Below are 17,381 nucleotides of genomic sequence, written 5' to 3'. Positions count from 1 at the left end.
AAACAGTGTACAGTTTTTAAATATATGTTAAATACGTTGCTTTTGTTATCCACAACCTTGATTAAGGATCAATTAAAAAACACTGATAATGGGATCAACTGAAGAACACCAACCTTCATAGAAAAGTTACCAGAGGGAAAGACTGCCTGAATAAAATTGTTCACCTGAATGACAACTTGATTAGACATTCATCAGCTATTTTTTAATATACACCATTCTTTTTTTTTTTTTCCCCAATAATGTGCTTGGCCTGCTTGCATAGTTTAAAGGCATAAGAAGTAACCTTGGTACAGTGGTAAGATTCCAACACTTTCTAACAGCGGACAGTAGCTGTCAAATAGCAGCCTGCAAAATAGTATCAAATGATTTTCAACAGACCTCAGAAGACTGCAGAATTTATATTACCAGCACAGAGTAGAAATAGACATAAAGGTAATGCCCAGTTTGCAAATGTTTCCCTTAAAAAAAAAAAAAATGTTGGGGCGCCTAGGTGGCTCACTAGGTTAAGCGTCTGCCTTTGGCTCAGGTCATAATCCCAGAGTCCTGGGATCGAGCCCTCCATCGGGCTCTCTGTTCAGCGGCAAGTCTGCTTCTCCCTTTCCCTCTCCTGTGATCTTTCGCTCTCTCTCAAAAAGATAAAATCTATAAAAGAAAATAAATGTTTTCCATTTTTAAGTTGACTAGAATCTAGAATGCATTTTCTTATAGTATTATAAATAGACTTAGGATTCCAGACCAACCCTCAAACACATCTTTAACATTCCTAATAGTTCTGTTTCACCTTCCTTTAAACTCTGTACGATGACTTTAGAAAATGTATTCCCGATAGGAGGAGATGCCTGATTAAGTCCCCTTTCTCTCTTGTTAATAGAAATTTCTCAGTCAGGGGCCTTGAGAAATGGAAAAAAAACTTTCGATTGAACGCAAATATATAAAGAAAGTATTTCTCAAGGACTTCTCTTCCTGGATGTTTTGAATTACGGCATTAAGAGATCCTGGATCTCTGCAGGGGCAGGAAATCCAAATTGCTGTGTCTTGTGTTTGATTGTATGAGTCATTTGTGAATTGAGTCAGGTACTTTTTATTCCAATATAGAGGAGAAATAACACATTTTTCATAGTATCGTACAGCATTCAGCAGAGGTTATGTGCACCAAGTAAGCTCTTTGAAGGCTTATTTGCTTTTGTTTCTCCAGCACTTAGCACAGTGGCCAACACACAAAAGATGTTGTATTTGTTGAATGAATGAATGAATGAATGAATGAAGAATCATTAGCTGGCCCCATGAAGTGCTTGCAATTCTACAGGGTCTTTCTGAGATTGTGGTATTTTGATACATTATTTTTATAGCAATATTAAAACCAAAACCCGGATTTTAGAGTGATAAGCTTTTTGAGGTGCTTTGCTTTCTCGAACAAGAAAAACAGCATTTTCTAAAACTCTGTAGATGGGATGGCTTAGTTGCCATCAGCCCACAATAAGGCAGTTGTTTTTGGTGTAGTGGAAAAATTAGCAGAATAAAGAAATTGCCTAAGTGAATTAGATTGCCGAAGAACAAACTGTAATTTTCCAGGTTATGAAAAAAACTTCCAAATCTTGATATCGAGGGAATGCTTCTATTTTAAAATAATATGTAATAATCTCGCTTTGGCCTTAACTGTAAGCCCCATGTTTCCTAATTTTTATGCCTCTTCATAAGCCATAGGTGAAGGAAGTATAGCAGAATACTTGTGAGCATGGGCTTTGGAACTCCAGAAGCCCTGATTTGAAACCCCACTCTGCCACTTAATCCTCTGTGATCTTGGTGAAGCTATATAAACTAAGTAATCTGGTTTTCTCATTGTAGTAAGGGGATGATAGAGAATCTTTGTCTTGCTTATGTGAATTAATGTCTATAAAGCACTTAGACACATAGAAATGCTGAATACATGTTAGTTGTTGCTTGATAACTCCTATATGTGAGTTACCCCTTTTTGCCTTTCCTTATGTTGACCTTTTCTTCAAGTATATTTGAAAAGTTCCTCACTGCTTTTTAAAGACTTAGTTTAAGGTGACTTCTCCCTGTGTTTTGTCATCTCTCTCACTCATCCCTTTTATGGTAGTTGTTACAGTACTCACCACGTACTATAGTTATGTGTTACGTTAGATCACAGAATCTTTAAGGACAAGGAATATGTTTGAATTTTTCTCCGTTCCTACTATAGGGCATGGCACATGGCATTTAACAGAGTATTTGTTAAATTATTTAATTGACACGTATATGGAAATCTTCTGTAAGTTGTGCAGTGCTAATCAGATGTTTTAGGACTTAATATATGGCTAGCAATGTGCTTGGCATGTTAGGAAGTAGTTACCTGGTATTTGAGTACCAAAGACGAGAATATTATCACAAAGCTAATTGAGCAATGATTCCAAATACCAGACTGTTAACTTTCTTATCATCTATATGTAATTCATTTTAGCAACTTTTAAAACATTATATATAATTGGAAGTTGTATTTGTGTCCTTCTTACTGTAAGCATCCTAGATAGCAGGTTCAGTCCCATCTTTTAAAATGATTCTTCCCTAGAAATTTGAAGCTGATTGGTTTAAATACAATATTTTATTTAGATTTTATATTTTAATGGCTAAATCTTGAGATTAGCATTGAGAACTTGTGCATCAGGCACTGAGGACTTTAGTATGCTCTTTGTTTTAAATCCTTGTAACAACCCTACTAGATGTAAGCACTTCTGTTTTCCATGCTTTTATGGAGATAAGTAAAGCTTTCAGACATAGGGTAACCTGATGGTAAGTGTGAGATCCAGGATATGAACCTAGGCAATCTTATTCTGGGGCCTAAATATATAGTTATGTAAGGGCCTGTTCTCACATTTTCTTTGAACTTTATCTGTTTTTTTAATTTAGTTTGAGGTAATATATATAAAATATCTAATATTTGTCTCAGAGTAGTTGCTCAAAAAGTGATAGCTTTATTCCTCCTTTTCTGATATAAGAGAGAAACTCAAAGATAATTATAGAAAAACAAGTTAATAGGAGCAGTATAAGGGATCATAATCTCCATACCTATGAGATTTTTAATTCTTTGTTTCAGTGTTTGTTGAACATCTTCTTTTAATCTGAGAAACTGTTCTTATGTGTAAGAAATCACAGAGTATTGGAAAATATCAGAAATCGTAGATCTTTTGTTTCAAACTTCAGGTTTTTTTTTTTCATTGATACCTTGTCTTATGAAAGGATAAGTTACATGAAGACCTCTGTGTGGAATTTTAGATGTGTTTTTGTCACTGTATATTTAATTTGTCTCATGTCTGAGGAACAAATATTTGTCATTTTAAAGATTCTTAAAATTCACTTTTGTGGTTTGGTTTAAATGTGGATGAACCTGATATCCAATATCTTAAGATCCGAATAACTTGCAGTTTTACTATTACATAGATTTGGAAATTCAGGCCAAATGTTTCCTAATTATTATTACATATAGCAAAATCCTGCTGTTGTATAGTTTACCTTTTTTTCTTCCTTAATACCAGCATTATATTTATATAATACATATTTATGTAATATTTATATATTAGGTGTTGGTTCTATTATGTTTAGAGATAATGTTTAGTAAAATATTTCAAGCTCTGTATTTCATGTAAGCACTTTTCATCTTTTTTAATAATAGGTAAATCAAACTGGGAAGATGATGGTTGGGGAGCATGGGAAGAAACAGACCCCCAAGAACCTGTAAGTTTTTATAAATGTGTGCATGCTTGTTGAAAGTGGCATTTTCCGTTTGTAATGATGGTGGCATATTCCAGTGTTAGGTTGACATTTTAAAACCTTCATCAAGAACATCTTTGTGCTTGCTTAATAGTACTGAAGTAGATACCTTTCTTAAGGATTTAATGACTTTATAGTTAAGCAGACTAAACAGAGAATAACTACTTTAGGATTCTTTCTCCTTCATTAGTTATTATTTTAGACTCCTCCACTTAACTCATTCAACATATATTTGTTAAGTGCCCACCATATTCTAGGCATTTTTCTAGGTGCTGCAAGTATAGCCCATGAGTAAGGTACTTGAAATCCCTGTGTGTATTTTCACCTATGGTAACAGAAAATCTAACCTAAACTGACTTGAATAATAAGGACATTCATTAGCTCATATAGAAGGAAGTCAGGGTAGTATTGACTCATAGATTGGTTGATCAGGAGATTCAACTATGTCATCAAAGACGTAAGTTCTTTCCTTCTGTCTCCTCTGCATATATGGTAGTGTTGACTTCATCCTAAAGATTGTTCTTCTAATAGATGGGGTATGCACCATGTATCTTCATTTATGACCAGAGGGAGAAAAAGACTAGGGCTTTCTGTGATTCTTACACGAGCAGGGAACAACTTTTTCAGAAGCCTCTAGAGAACCTTGCCTATCTCTCTTGGCCAGAATAACGCCAGACACTCATTTCTGAGCTGGTCACTGGCAAGGGATATCAGATTTTTCATCAGTCAGCCTTGCCATTCCCTGGAGTTGGAGGATTAAAGGGTCTGCTTCTCCTGAGGCCCATGACTATAGGGGAGGAGTTGATATCTGAACGAAATCAGGATTTTTTATGAAAAAAGAAGAATGAACATACATATTGGATAGGTCTCCTAATCATCCCTGTTCCCAGCAGCTTATACTTAAGTGGGGAGAGAGAAATTTTTTCAAAAAGAGAGATAAAAGTATCAAATAGTGGTAATCAAAGTTACATAGAGGATTCAAATGGTGATGTGGTAGCAAGTGATCAAGGGACTACCATAGCTTGGGTGGAAGGCTTTTCAGAGGATGTGACATTTGAGCTGAGGTCTGAAAGACAGCAGGGAGCCAGTGTGGTGAAGATCTGGCAAAGAGCATTGCAGGCCAGGGCAACAGCTCATGCAGGGGCCCTATGGCAGGACTGGGCTTGGAGTTCAGAGGACATAAAGAAGGCCAGTGTGGCTTTGCAGGACTGAGAGGCTATGAGATGAGGTCAGAGAAGTAAGCAGGCCTGAGGTAAGGCTTTGTGAAATTGGAGTTTATTCTAAATGCGATTGGAAACTACACATAGCTGATTTCTCATTTTTAAAGTTCATCTTGGCTGCTTTTTGGAGTTGAAGTAGGAAGCAAAAGCGGAAGCAGGGAGACCAATTAGGAGCCTGTTGTGATAGTGTAGTTGAGAAATGATGTGGCTTACATTAAGGTGATATCAGTGAAAATGAGAAATTGATGGATTCAGAATAAGTTTTAGAAATAACAGTAAGACTTTCCTATAAGTTGGTTGTGAGGGCTGAAGGGAAAAATAAAATCAGGATTAACTTCTTTGATCTGGGATATGGTGTGGAATAGGTAAAGCATACTTAATAAGATATTGATACTCCCCAAGACTGGGTAATAGGTACCATTCTCTTCATTTTTGTCAATGTTTGAAAATATCCATAAGTTTTTTTTTTTTTTTTTTTAAACCCTCCCAGATATTTGGCTTGAGCAGCTGGATGGATGGTGTGTGGTTTATTGAGTTGGGGAAGACTAACAGAATAGGTCTGGGGAAGAAGTGAAGGAGCATGGTGTTGTAGGAAGCAGAGCATGCTAATGTCATACAGATTTATAGAAAAGCTCCAAGGGGAGATGAGGAACCGGAAACCATTGCAGAAGACCTCCTGGAGAATTGGGATGTGTTGAATAGGATGTAATGCAGCTCAAGGAACATGGTTATGGCATCACTTTAGCAAACAAACACCTCGTTCCTTGCCCCTCTAGTGCTGTGTCAACATGGAGACTCAGCGGTCCTCTGTCTCTGTTTTTTACTACAGCTGATTGGCTTCTGCTTTCTCACGATTTAGACTGTTTCGTGGCTGTTATTTGTATCTTTCATTTATCTTGGATTCTTTTTCCTCTTTGTTTCACACCCAGAGCTCATATGAGGATTTGATGGGGTCTGTTCATCACTATCCAGTATTGGATATTTGCGGAGGGTGGGGCATAGTGTTCATGCCAGGCCACTATGTGGGATGTCAGTCTACCTATCAATGCTGCCCTCTGGCCGGACACCACCAGCAGTCTGGTTAGCTATGGCAAGAGTGGGGAGTGGAAGGAAAGGAGAGGAGAGGTACGTGTAAAGAAGGTTGGAGGCTCTGCATGGCTGGATATGAGCTAACCTCTCAGGGGGAGATGGCTGTGCTTTGAGAATTTCTCAGAAAGGGGTAGTGTAACTAGCAGCTACTTTGCATGTGGTGTTGGGTACATTTACTTTTAGTATTTATTTTCTAGAATCCTATAGCTAGTGACTATAATATGGCAAGCTCCCAAGTAAGTGTGAGGTTTTCAGGAATTACCTCACAGACACTGCATGTTAAAGTGGACACATGCATTTGTAAAAAAAGAAAAAAAGAAGAGGAGGTTCCCCTGGGACAGTTATTGTAAAATACTTAAGATGGTGCAGGTGCTGAGTTATGGAACTTACTTACAGACCCAGGGGCCCCCATCTTAAAGTGTCTGCTGTGCATAGTTGGTTCTTTTTGGAACGGATTTTTACTTGTGAGTGACGTAGTTGAGGAGTTGTATGTGAGGCTAGTTTTCCTCATGAACATCCGCTATGTTTTCTCTGCTAATTTTAAGGGGGTTCGTTGACTGTTGGGTGTCATAGACCTGCTTTTCGGCTCATCTAGCAGTGTGCCTTCCTTAAGCGTACACTTCCTTATGGTATTACAACCTAATACAGTAGAAAATTACTGCAACTACAATTTGGGGTCAGAGAAGCAATAGGCCTGAGGTAAAGCTTTATGAATTTGGAATTCTAAATGTGATCAGAAACCACATTATCTATTTCTGTTCGGGAAAGCTCACCTTCGCTGCTCTGTGGAATAGACTGTAGTGGGTCTTTTTATTAGTTGTGCCTCTCATACTTGTTAAGGTCATGGGCCAGTTTATTTTATAGTATTTCATTTTGATGCGCCACTGTTCCAGCTGGTTCTGGGCGATGGGGACAGTGATTCCTAGTTAGATTGTGTATGTTTTAACAGACTTCCTTTAAATCTGTTAAAGTGTGCCATCTTCTCTTTATTGGCAAGAATATCCTAAATCTAGGAATAACATCTTTTAACTGTGTCAGTGAAAAGCTGAAATATGCTTCTACTCATTCCAAAATACATTAACTTACATGTAGCCCATTTCTTCATTTGGATAAGATTTGAATGTTTACCAATGGTCCTCATGGATGAGGGTAGCTTGTTGTTCTCTTTGTCTTAACTGATGTGCTCACACAGCGGATTTGACGGCAAGTGAAAGAGTTGACAACAATTCTGGGTGTACCAGTCATTCCTAGCTATTCTTATTATCCTCCTATGAACCCTTGTACCTTGTCATGATTTTACGTACATGGTGAAGGAGAAGGTATTTGAATGACAACAAAAGTGGGGCAGGACAGTGATATTGAGACGTTACCTGGGTGTTAAAATGATCTTGCTGTATTTAACAGTGCTTCTCTGAATTTGGATCCTGTCCTCAAGACAGCATCTTTGTTAAGGGAGACTGTTTGGTGAATGAGAACAAAAATGGCAGTGTGGCCAGGGGAAAAGGATATGACTTCTGCCTTACACTGCAGCATCATCTAGAATTGTCCACACATAACATCAGTATGAGGTTTTGCGGAGTAAAATGTTTTATACCAGTGCTATTAGAATGTTAACACAGCTGAGGTAAGAGACTTCTGTTATTTCTACTGCTGTCTAGGATTATGAACAACTCCAAAGGCATAGCCAGCTCTAGAGGCATAACAAGAATCAGAGTAAATTTTGGCAGATGTATGAACTGCACGCTCTAGTTAAGGTAAGAGATATAGCCACCTCATCAGGATGGAGAGGGAACTTTCCGCTGTCCCTTGTTAGGAACAGACCGCAAGCTCAACACCTGCCTGCCCTGAGAGTCTCACTGGTAGGTCTTGTCCACATTAAAGATGAGGCCAGTATTGGAACAAGAGAAAGGTCTCGAAATCAATTTATGGCTGTGTCGGGGTGCTGTAACTGTGAAAACAGTGATAGGGTTCTCCACCGTTGGGCTGTGGTTCTGACCAGCAGAGGAGAGCAGCCTGACATTAGAGAGCTGGTGTGTTTTGGTGTTCGGGGGGCCGCGGTGGTGTGTAGGTGAACCACAGGCGGGGCGGCTCAGAGTAGAGAACAGCAGCAGCTACTGCCCTGGATGCTGACCTGGAGGCCAAGCGGCGTTGTCGCATCCAGCAGAGAATGCCGAAAACTTCAGGGTGCTTTTATCTCCACAAGCCTATAGCTCTTTGAGAGTAGTTTCTCATTTTTATGGCAGAAGAGAGTGTGGAGGGCTTTTATAATCAGAAAGATTTAGTACCAGTATGGACAAGGCTTTTTTTTAAGAAAGGAGAAGCCTCTTTAGCTTTCTGTGATTCCGAGATGTCCACTGTAATAAGTGCTCAATAAAGAAAGCATGTTCTAATACCCTTTATCAGTGGGAGCCGCCACAGCCAAGACAGTGTTCATCCGTGACATGGGTAGGCTTAGGAACTTTAAGGATGGCTTCAGTTAGAGAGGAGGACAAATGTCTTTCTCCTGTAGATAGTTCATGTCCGTATGAGTCCACTCGGCTGCCATAACAGAATATCGCAGACTGGGTGGTTTAACGGAAATGCATCATCTCACAGTTCTGAAAGCTAGACGTTCAAGATCAAGGTGCTGTCAGAGTTGGTTTTCGGTGAAACCCCTCTTCCTGGCTTGCAGACGGACACCTTCTCACTATGTCCTCACATGGCCTGTCCTCTGTGTGCAAAGAGAGAGAGCAGTGAGTCCTGGTGTCCCTTCCCCTTACAGGGATAACCAATCTGTCAGATTAAGTCTCTGCCCTTATGACCTCAGACCTCATTGAACCTAGTTACCTTCTTACCTCCCAATAACAGTCACACTGGGGACAAGGGCTTCAACACATGAATTTAGAGAGGATACCATTGAGTCTGTAAAAATGCCCCAAATAATGGATCCATGTCAGGCATAACTCTTATGTGTGCAAGTGTGAAGAATAGGGTTAAGGAATTCCTACTTGCCCATGAGTAAATAAACTAAAGAATTAAAAGGGCAAACAGACTTTCAAGATGGAAAAAAAAAAAAAGGCAAAAAGATCTTCTGTACTAACTTAATTTTAAGTGGACATCGTGAGAGATAGTGTCTTGCTTGGAGAAATTGGAAAAGAAGATGGTTGTACTAGGACATCTACCAATTAATGGTCCTATAATAAATAGTGAATAGCTTTGTTGTGTTTTTTACAGTGTTACAAGGGCTTTTAGTTGGGATTATAATTTGTTTGCTTTGGGAAAGAAGTGGTTATAGGGGGATATTTTGCCTACCCTCATGCTATAATGGAAATCGAGGCAGTTAAGGAAGAAGCTTGACAAGGTTTAATTTTAGTTGTAAGGCAGATTAATGAGCTTTCCTTCATTGGTGTATTGAGTCCAAAGGGTAGGAAGTATAGAGTCAAGGATTTCCTTGGCAGTGGTTTCTGGAACAGGAAGCACAGAAGGTTCTGGGTCAAGGCCCTTAGTGAAGGTAGAAAGTGTGGAAAATTTCCATTCAAGAGACACGTTAGAATGTGTTCCATCTGTTTGCAGAAAGTGATATAGTACAGTTTACAGAGGCAATTTGATTTAGCAGATTAACAAGGAAAGCATGCTGGCCAGATAGAGGGCCCCAGAGAAATGTTTGTTTACAGACTGAGAAATAGGATATAGCATGACCTGATAAGAGATTCTTAGAACATTAATAATCTGGGATAATTCTGGAAAACATTTTGCCTTATTTTAGTGTCATCTACTGCACAAGAGACATAAGCACCAGATTGGCCAGAGGCAGAGGAGAGCACTCAGGTTATCTAAAGTTATGTTTTAGGTTTAAGTTCTTGTACAAAGAGGGAAGTGGCTACAGAGGTTCTTCTTACTGAGATGGGTTCTCACTGAGACTTTGGCATTTGACTGTTAGAAATACTACTTTTGTGGGGCAACTGGGTGGCTCAGTCAGTTAAGCATCTGACTTGGTTTCAGCTCAGGTCATGATCTCAGGGTCCTGAGGTCGAGCCTTGGGTCAGGCTCTGTGCTGAATACAGAGTCTACTTATCCGTCTCCCTCTGCTCCTCCCCCTGCTCTCACTCTCTCTCAAATAAATAAAATCTTAAAATACTCCTTTTGCCAATGACCTTCCTGTTAACATTAATACGGGCTGGGTCTTGCCTAGTGATTCTCAATTGGAGAGATGATTTTGTCCTCTCAGGAGGTATTTGGCAATGTCTAGAGACATTTTTGGTTGTCACAATTTGGGGGGCGGTACATTTCAGGGGATAGAGGCCAGGGATGCTGTTAAGCATCTTACATTGCACAGGACAGCCCTCCAAAACAAACAGTTGTCCAGCCCAAAATGTCACTTGTCCCAGAGTTCAGAAATCTTGGTCTAGCCCATGGCTTTCAGTGTAACTCGATCCTTCTTTCTGCCATTCCTCCTGTTTCTAAAATCCCTTGGCTTTGGGGCGCCTGGGTGGTGCACTCTGACTCTTGGTTTCAGCTCAGATCTGACCTCGGGGTCCTGAGATTGAACCCTGTATCCAGCTCTGAGCTGAGTGCGGAATCTGCTTGAGATTCTCTCTCCGTCTTCCCCTGCCCCTCCTGCTCATGCTCGCTCTCCAAAATAAATAAATAAATAAATCTTTAAAAAACATTAAAAAAATAAAATCCCTTGGCCTCTTTTGGGGGCTTCAAAACTTTTGGTCTACATGGCTATTAATTTGTTTTTAGTAGATTCTGGTTTGCTAGTGTGAAAAGTGCAGTTGAAAGATTGTTTGCCAACAAAGGTGAATGTAAGTAGTTCCTCAGTCTTTGGCCACAGATCAACAAGTAGTTCAGGCTCAGTCTTGGTGGCATTATTTATGTCTAAGTGTTTGAGGGAGACCTATCTTTAGTCTCCCTATTGTAGCTAACTACGACTTCTCCTTGCTCTTGCTTAGAGTTGGTCATTTTATTTTGCATCTGCTCTCCTCTGGCACTCCTGCTGGGTAGTTTGTTTGTGTTGGCTTAGTGATGGACCTTCCTTGTCCTCTGCCAGGGAGGGAGGGGGAGGGACAGCGATCTGACTTTGCAGTGGGGGAAGGGGTCTGGAGACCTGACTGCGGCTCAGACCAGGCTTTGCCCTCACTTCCTCCGGGACCTGGTACCGTTCCTAAGCCTGTGGGCAGTTCTGTGTGTGGCTGGGCTTCTTGCTCCTCTTTCCTCCCTTCAGTTTTTAGAAGGTAGTTTTCTAGGGACTGGGAAATCAGTTGGCACCTGCCCTTCTGCTTTCTGGCTCTCAGAATTTTGCGGCTCCCCTCCCCATTCTTTTTGCCCTTACTGGCTTTTGCCTTTAAACTCTGTTACTGCTCTTTTTAGTGGGGTTGAGAACACTGGGGAGAGTGAGGGTAAAATTCATGTGTTTATTCCTCTCTTTATCGGAAGGTCCTATGGGCTTCGTGTTCTACCCCTTCCTTTTTCCAGTTAATGTAATTGGGAGGTTTTTCCATATCTGCACCTGTAAATCATCTAGTTCTTTTAAAGGGATACTGAATATCTCATTTGTGTAGATGTACTGTGATTTATGTAGCCATACCCCTGTTGAGGGACATTTAGCTTTTGTTGGCTCTTTTTTTCTTTTTGTTTTTTCCTGTCACAAGCAATGCTAATCATCTTTGTATCTGCCATGCATCTTGGTTGCATCATGATGGAGTCAGACTGCCTGAATTTCCCTCCTAGCCCTGCTCCTTAATGACCATGAAGTCTTGAGTAAGTTATTTAACTTCTGAGTTCAGCATCCTCATTCCTGTTAGTGGGACCAATAACACTATCAGACCCATAGGATCGTTAAGGCGGTTGTAGGAGATGTGCTTAGAGTAGTACTTGGAACATAGTAAGTGCTCAATAAGTGTTAGCCGTTCTTATTTTTCCTTTAGAATAAATTTATTTCTGAAAGTGAAATTGCTAAAGTAAAAGGTATATGTACTTTAAATTTTAATAGAAATTACTGACTGGTGCTTCCAAAAGGCTGCACTAGTTTGTACTCCAAAGAGCAGTTAATATGAGACTGCTGTTCTTTACTGTGTGTTACAGAAATGAGAACAGCTCTGACCCAGTTGTTTTTTATCATGGACTATTGCTGTTGTTTATTTTGTGAAAACATTTCTCTGCACCCCTATTTTTATTAATATTGAGAAACAAAGACTATAAGAGGTGAGTGTGGTTTTTTTTGTTTTTTAACAGAGGCCTGCTTTTCTCGGGTATTTTTTGAAACTGTTAACCCCTGCTTTGTATCAAACTAATTATTGCTAAATCAGATTGGTGTAAATGTCATTTCAGTGTTTAAATTTTCATTTTTAAAGATGGGAGTATTGTTGGTCACCTTTTCACATTTTCACTTATAAATCTTTTTGGGGAATGTGTACTATTCATCTGTTTTTTTAATAAACACCAATAGCAATTTAAGGCCCATAGCATTTAGTTTGGCTATTAGAGTATTCTGATTTATGTTGGGTGCTAATTGTTTCTTGCTTATTCGTCTTGTTTGTCCAACTAGATAATTAAGTTTTTGACCAGGAATTGTTTGGTGCTTTCCTATATCCTATGGTGCCTAATTTAGTGCTTAGTATTAGACAGTTGTTCAGGAAATAGAGAAGTACGCTTTTCAGGTTTGGAGTTAATTGCAATTATTTGTGAAATGAATTTTCTACTAAAAATGATGAATTTGTTTTATAAAAAATGATTATTACAAAAATTCAGGTATTTCAGAAAAATACAAAGGAAAATAAACAACTTCCTAACATCTAAGAATAATTATCATTATTAACTTTAAGGGGTTATAAATGTAGGCATTTTGCTGGGGCTGTATATAGGTTGAGTCGTTGGATGAATGGGCACACAGAAAATTCTATAAAAATGGGTATATATATATATGTACAATTTAAAAGTAAATAATAGAATTAATCCTACTTGAATTGATCAAGTAAAACTAAGAGTTAGTGAATTACAGTTAACTTCATAAGGTTAGGAAGAAAAGTAATTTAAAAAAGGAGATTAGAGTTGTAGGTTTCTGTCAGTAATTATATTTGTAAATTTTTTTCCTTTGGCTTGTCTGTAATCAGATTTGTAATCAAATTTAGGAAGAGTTCTTGCCTTGCCCCCATTTTAATTTTGAAAAGACCTTAAGAGCTTTCATCTGAGAATTTTAGTCTATGTCAAGGTGCTGTATAGCTAGATACTCATCCCTGTTTTTAATCTATTTCATAATATTGAAGTTTTGTACAGTATTTTGTTTGGGAATGAAAAGTCTGCTACCTTAAAAAAATTTTGAGAAACACTGAGCATTATGTATGTTAATCGCAGACTAGAAAAACGAGAAAAACCTATTTGTATAGCATCATTTACTGTTTGTGTTTCAGAATTACTGCAGCACTTAGGTCTCTTGGTTTAAAAAGTATATGTGACTATTTTATGTCTACGATTTAGGTGGTAAATGACTTGAGAATTACATTGAATGTGCTGACTACTCTGTGATTTCACTGGATTTTACTCTCCACCACTGTAAGGTGTAAATGTCTATGAAAGTTAGCACAATGACAGTATAAATTGCAGGTGATAGACTTACTATGCTAAAGTCAAAACCTTTGAAAAACGATTCTGGCTACATCAATGGCCATGTAGTCACCACAGTAGCTGATACACCAAAAACCATTTGCCACTATGTTTACAGACTGGTAATTTATCAGCTCTGTAGAGGCCAGACATAATTGAAAGGCTTGTTAAATTACTGCAGCTTTTTACCATCTGCTGCATTGTGACAGAATAATCAGTTGACAAATTTGTGGGCTTAAAATCAAAAGAAATAAATTTTTTAAAATATATGTTATGGCTCTAATTGTTTAGACAGAATTCCTTATAATGTTCATTGGTGGTGACTTCAATATTTGTGCATATTAAGAAACATTTTTACTGGTCTCAATTCAAAGAAAACTCCTTGAAGTTTAGGTCACATTTAAATAAAATTTTACGTTCTCTCCTTCCATCCCCCAAGCAGGGGTTGTTTTATAGCTAATGGATAAATTTAATGTTAACTTCAGTGACCAGGTAGGTACTAGTTTTTTGCAGAAAGCCAAGGTAGTCCTTGGTAGTGCTGTTTTTGTTTGTTAGTTTTTTTTTTAATTTCATGTGTTGCTTGGGAAATTAACTACCTTGTCAAATGATGGTGAATCAGTAGCTTCAGGAGAACAGTATTAGTGACTATAGTTCCCATTATTGTGGGGAAGGTTCTCAGAAAACCTATTTGGTAGGCAAATGCCCTTATAGTAGAAAGCAAAATGGTAAGCTTGCATCTTGTTAGCCACTGAATGTGTGCTGATGCTCTGTGTGACTTCATAGAGTGTTCTTATTAGACCCTCTTTCCTGCCTGAGCTGTCTTGATGAATTGGAAATTTTGTGTAAGCTTCTTGTAAAACCCAGTGCTAGTTCCTTGGGATCCAGGGGATTTCCTCATCTCTGCTCTACCAACACTTTCATCCAGATACTTTTGCTTGGACTTGAGGTTCCCCCGAAAAATCTGACCCAGGAACTACTTCAGACAGACCCACACTCCTTATTCTTAGTTTGTATTTCTGCTGTGAATATTTGTCTGCTCTCCTACCCGGTTCCTTTATCACCTCAGTCTAATTTAGGGCTCCCTGGCCCATCCCCCAGCCTTGCTTCTACCCTGTATTGCCTAGAGCAGTGCTTCTCAGCCCAGAGGCAGTTTTGCCCCCCAAGGGACATTTGGCAATGTCTGGAGACAGTGTTGGTTGTCACACTGAGGATACTACCGTACCATGAAGAATTATCCTACTCATAATGTCAAGAGTACTGAGAAATCTTGGCTTAGAGCAATGTATTTCAAACTGTTTATCTTGACTTTTGGGGATATCACTTTACTGTGTCTTGACCGGTACTTTTAAAAATAATGAAATAAAATAGGGGGCACCTGGGTGGCTCAGTCGGTTAAGCGCCTGCCTTCAGCTCAGGTCATGATCCCAGGGTCCTGGGATCGAGTCCCACATCAGGCTCCCTGCTCAGCCGGGAGCCTCCTTCTCCCTCTCCCACTCCCCCTGCTTGTGTTCCTGCTCTCGCTGTCTCTTTCTCTGTCAAATAAATAAATAAAATCTTAAAAAATAAAATAAAATAATGAAATAAAATAGAATTTTGAAAATTTGGAGTACATCCCAGGTTGTAAGCGTAGATATTATTTTGGGCAACTTCTGTCTGTTTCTTTATGGAGCAGTAAGGAGGGAGAGGGAGGGGGAGACAAGAAGGGACGGGGGGAGGGGAGGAAGTGACTGAAATCAGTTGGGATGTAAAATCTAAAATCATTTTTATTGCTACTCGTTGAAGTTATTTTTTAAGTTTAAAGAAGTGTGCACACGAGAAAGAGAGCAGATCTGACCAGATAGCCGTACTGCTCAAAAAAAGCTTCGGTGACTGCGGGTATCCTCAAGATCAAGTGCAAGCTCTTCGTCACCCACCTGTGCTGCACTGTCTCCTTTTACCTTACACTGTCAGACTCTGCTTTGACAGCAGCTCCTTGCTGGCTCGTTTGCCTCTAGGCCTTCAGATAGGTTGAGTTCATGGCTTTCTAGAGAAATAGGACATGGGGCTAGTCTGGGAACGTCCACCCCCTCTCCCTCTCTCCTGCTGCCCCCAACCTGGCTACTTTTTACTCTCCCAGCAGGAATTAGATAGGAGTTACTTCCAGTAGGAGGATTTTTTTTGTTGTTTGTGCAAGCAAAAGGACTTGAGGATACCTGCAGTCAATAAAGCATTTTTTGAGCAGTAAAGCTCTCTGGTCAGATCTGCTCTCTTTCTCGTGTGCACATTTTTTTTAACTTAAAAAATAACTTCCCAACCCCAGTCTGGTCTTGATGACCCTCCTGTGTTAAATATCAGGAAGCTTGGGTTCTAGTTGGGTTCTGACACTGATTCTATGGCAGGGAGCAAATCTTTAACCTCCCCCAGACCCTGTTTTCTTTATTATAAAATGAGGTTTTGAACCAGGTAGGCTTTAAATGCCTTGCATCTTTGTATTTCTTTTACTCTTTGTCTTTTCAGCAAATATAAACATGTAGATCTAATCCTTGTTAGTGGCATTATCTTGAAAGCATAGGACAGAAACAGAAATAATGTGCTTTAATGGAAAGTAACTTTTAGATAATTTTTGGGATCTATTGTTTGAATATCATTTTGGAAGTGTGATAAAAGGAAAAAACCTGATTTATAGAACTTGCTAAAATTTGAGCTGTATCCTTTTTCTGGAGCAGTGTGTTGATTCTTTTTTATTGCCCTGAGATAGAAATTTTAAGGTCAGAGACTAGAAAGAGTTTTAGGCACCTCTGATTTCTTCTCACAGTACTTAAATATCCCTGTGTGACTTGCCCTGCTTCTAGCCACCTACCTGAAGAAGAGCTACTCTAATCACTTGAAAAGTCCTGAATCTCAAAGTTGGTACAACTGGAATCTCTGTTATTGGACAGGGAACTCAGGGCAGTGTTGCCTTCAGCTCACCAGTGAGCCACTATGAGGAGTCTTGGGTGCATGCAGGCTGAACAGAGACTATTCTACAGAAATTATAGGCTCAAGGAGAAATGAACTACAACTAACCTTTACCTTATTAGTGTTCTCTTTAGGGGATTAATTTTCTCCCTTATTTGTATGTAGAAAAGTACACATTAACAGCAAGATGGATAGCTTTAAATTCCGTAGAAAAATAGAGCTTTAATAAGATGAGGACTTTTTCCAGTATTTCCTCTTCTTTCAAGAGAGGGTGCATGCAGCCTCCTTAGCTTGCTCACCTTGCATAAGAAGAAGGTTCCAGATCAATTTGATTTCTATTTGCTAAGTTTTTTAAAAAGCATAAATGTGTGAAAGAAAGAGAAAGAAAGAAGGAAAAGAGAAAAAAGAAAGAAAGGAAAGGAAAAGAAAGAAAGGAAAAGAAAAAAGAAAGAAAGGAAAAGACAGGAAGAAGACAGCCTGCATCTCCTCCCCTCTCTCCCCATTTCCCTCTGATTAATTCAGTGTAAGAGCCACTGGGTAGGGCTGAGGTAGGAGTCCGCATGACATAAAGCTTAGAAGCTATAAGAGAATAGATGGATAATTTACCTGCATAACATTAAAAAAATTTCTACATGGAGCAAATTAAGCTACCACACGGACTGGGAAAATGTTACAACTCTTATGTTCAAAAGGCCAATTTTCTTTGTATGTAAAGAATATATACAAATAAAGAAGAAAAAGAGTAGCAACCCAATAGGAAATCTGCAAAGGAAAGGAATAGAC

General features: G+C 39.0%; 1 protein-coding gene across 1 annotated transcript in view; it reads left to right on the top strand.

The window, feature by feature from the left end:
• Positions 1-17,381, top strand: part of RAB3GAP2 (RAB3 GTPase activating non-catalytic protein subunit 2) — a 77,299-nt gene that overhangs the window by 13,548 nt on the left and 46,370 nt on the right. The window contains exon 2 of the mRNA XM_081823210.1: positions 3,671-3,732. Coding sequence (XP_081679336.1) covers positions 3,671-3,732 — 62 coding nt within the window. The remainder of the gene's footprint in view (positions 1-3,670; positions 3,733-17,381) is intronic.

Source organism: Leptonychotes weddellii, chromosome 6, assembly GCF_054177405.1.
Source record: "Leptonychotes weddellii isolate Sample4059 chromosome 6, ASM5417740v2, whole genome shotgun sequence".
NCBI classification, from domain to species: domain Eukaryota; kingdom Metazoa; phylum Chordata; class Mammalia; order Carnivora; family Phocidae; genus Leptonychotes; species Leptonychotes weddellii.
Note: the sequence above shows the minus strand (reverse complement) of the source record. Positions and strands in the feature narration are given on the sequence as shown.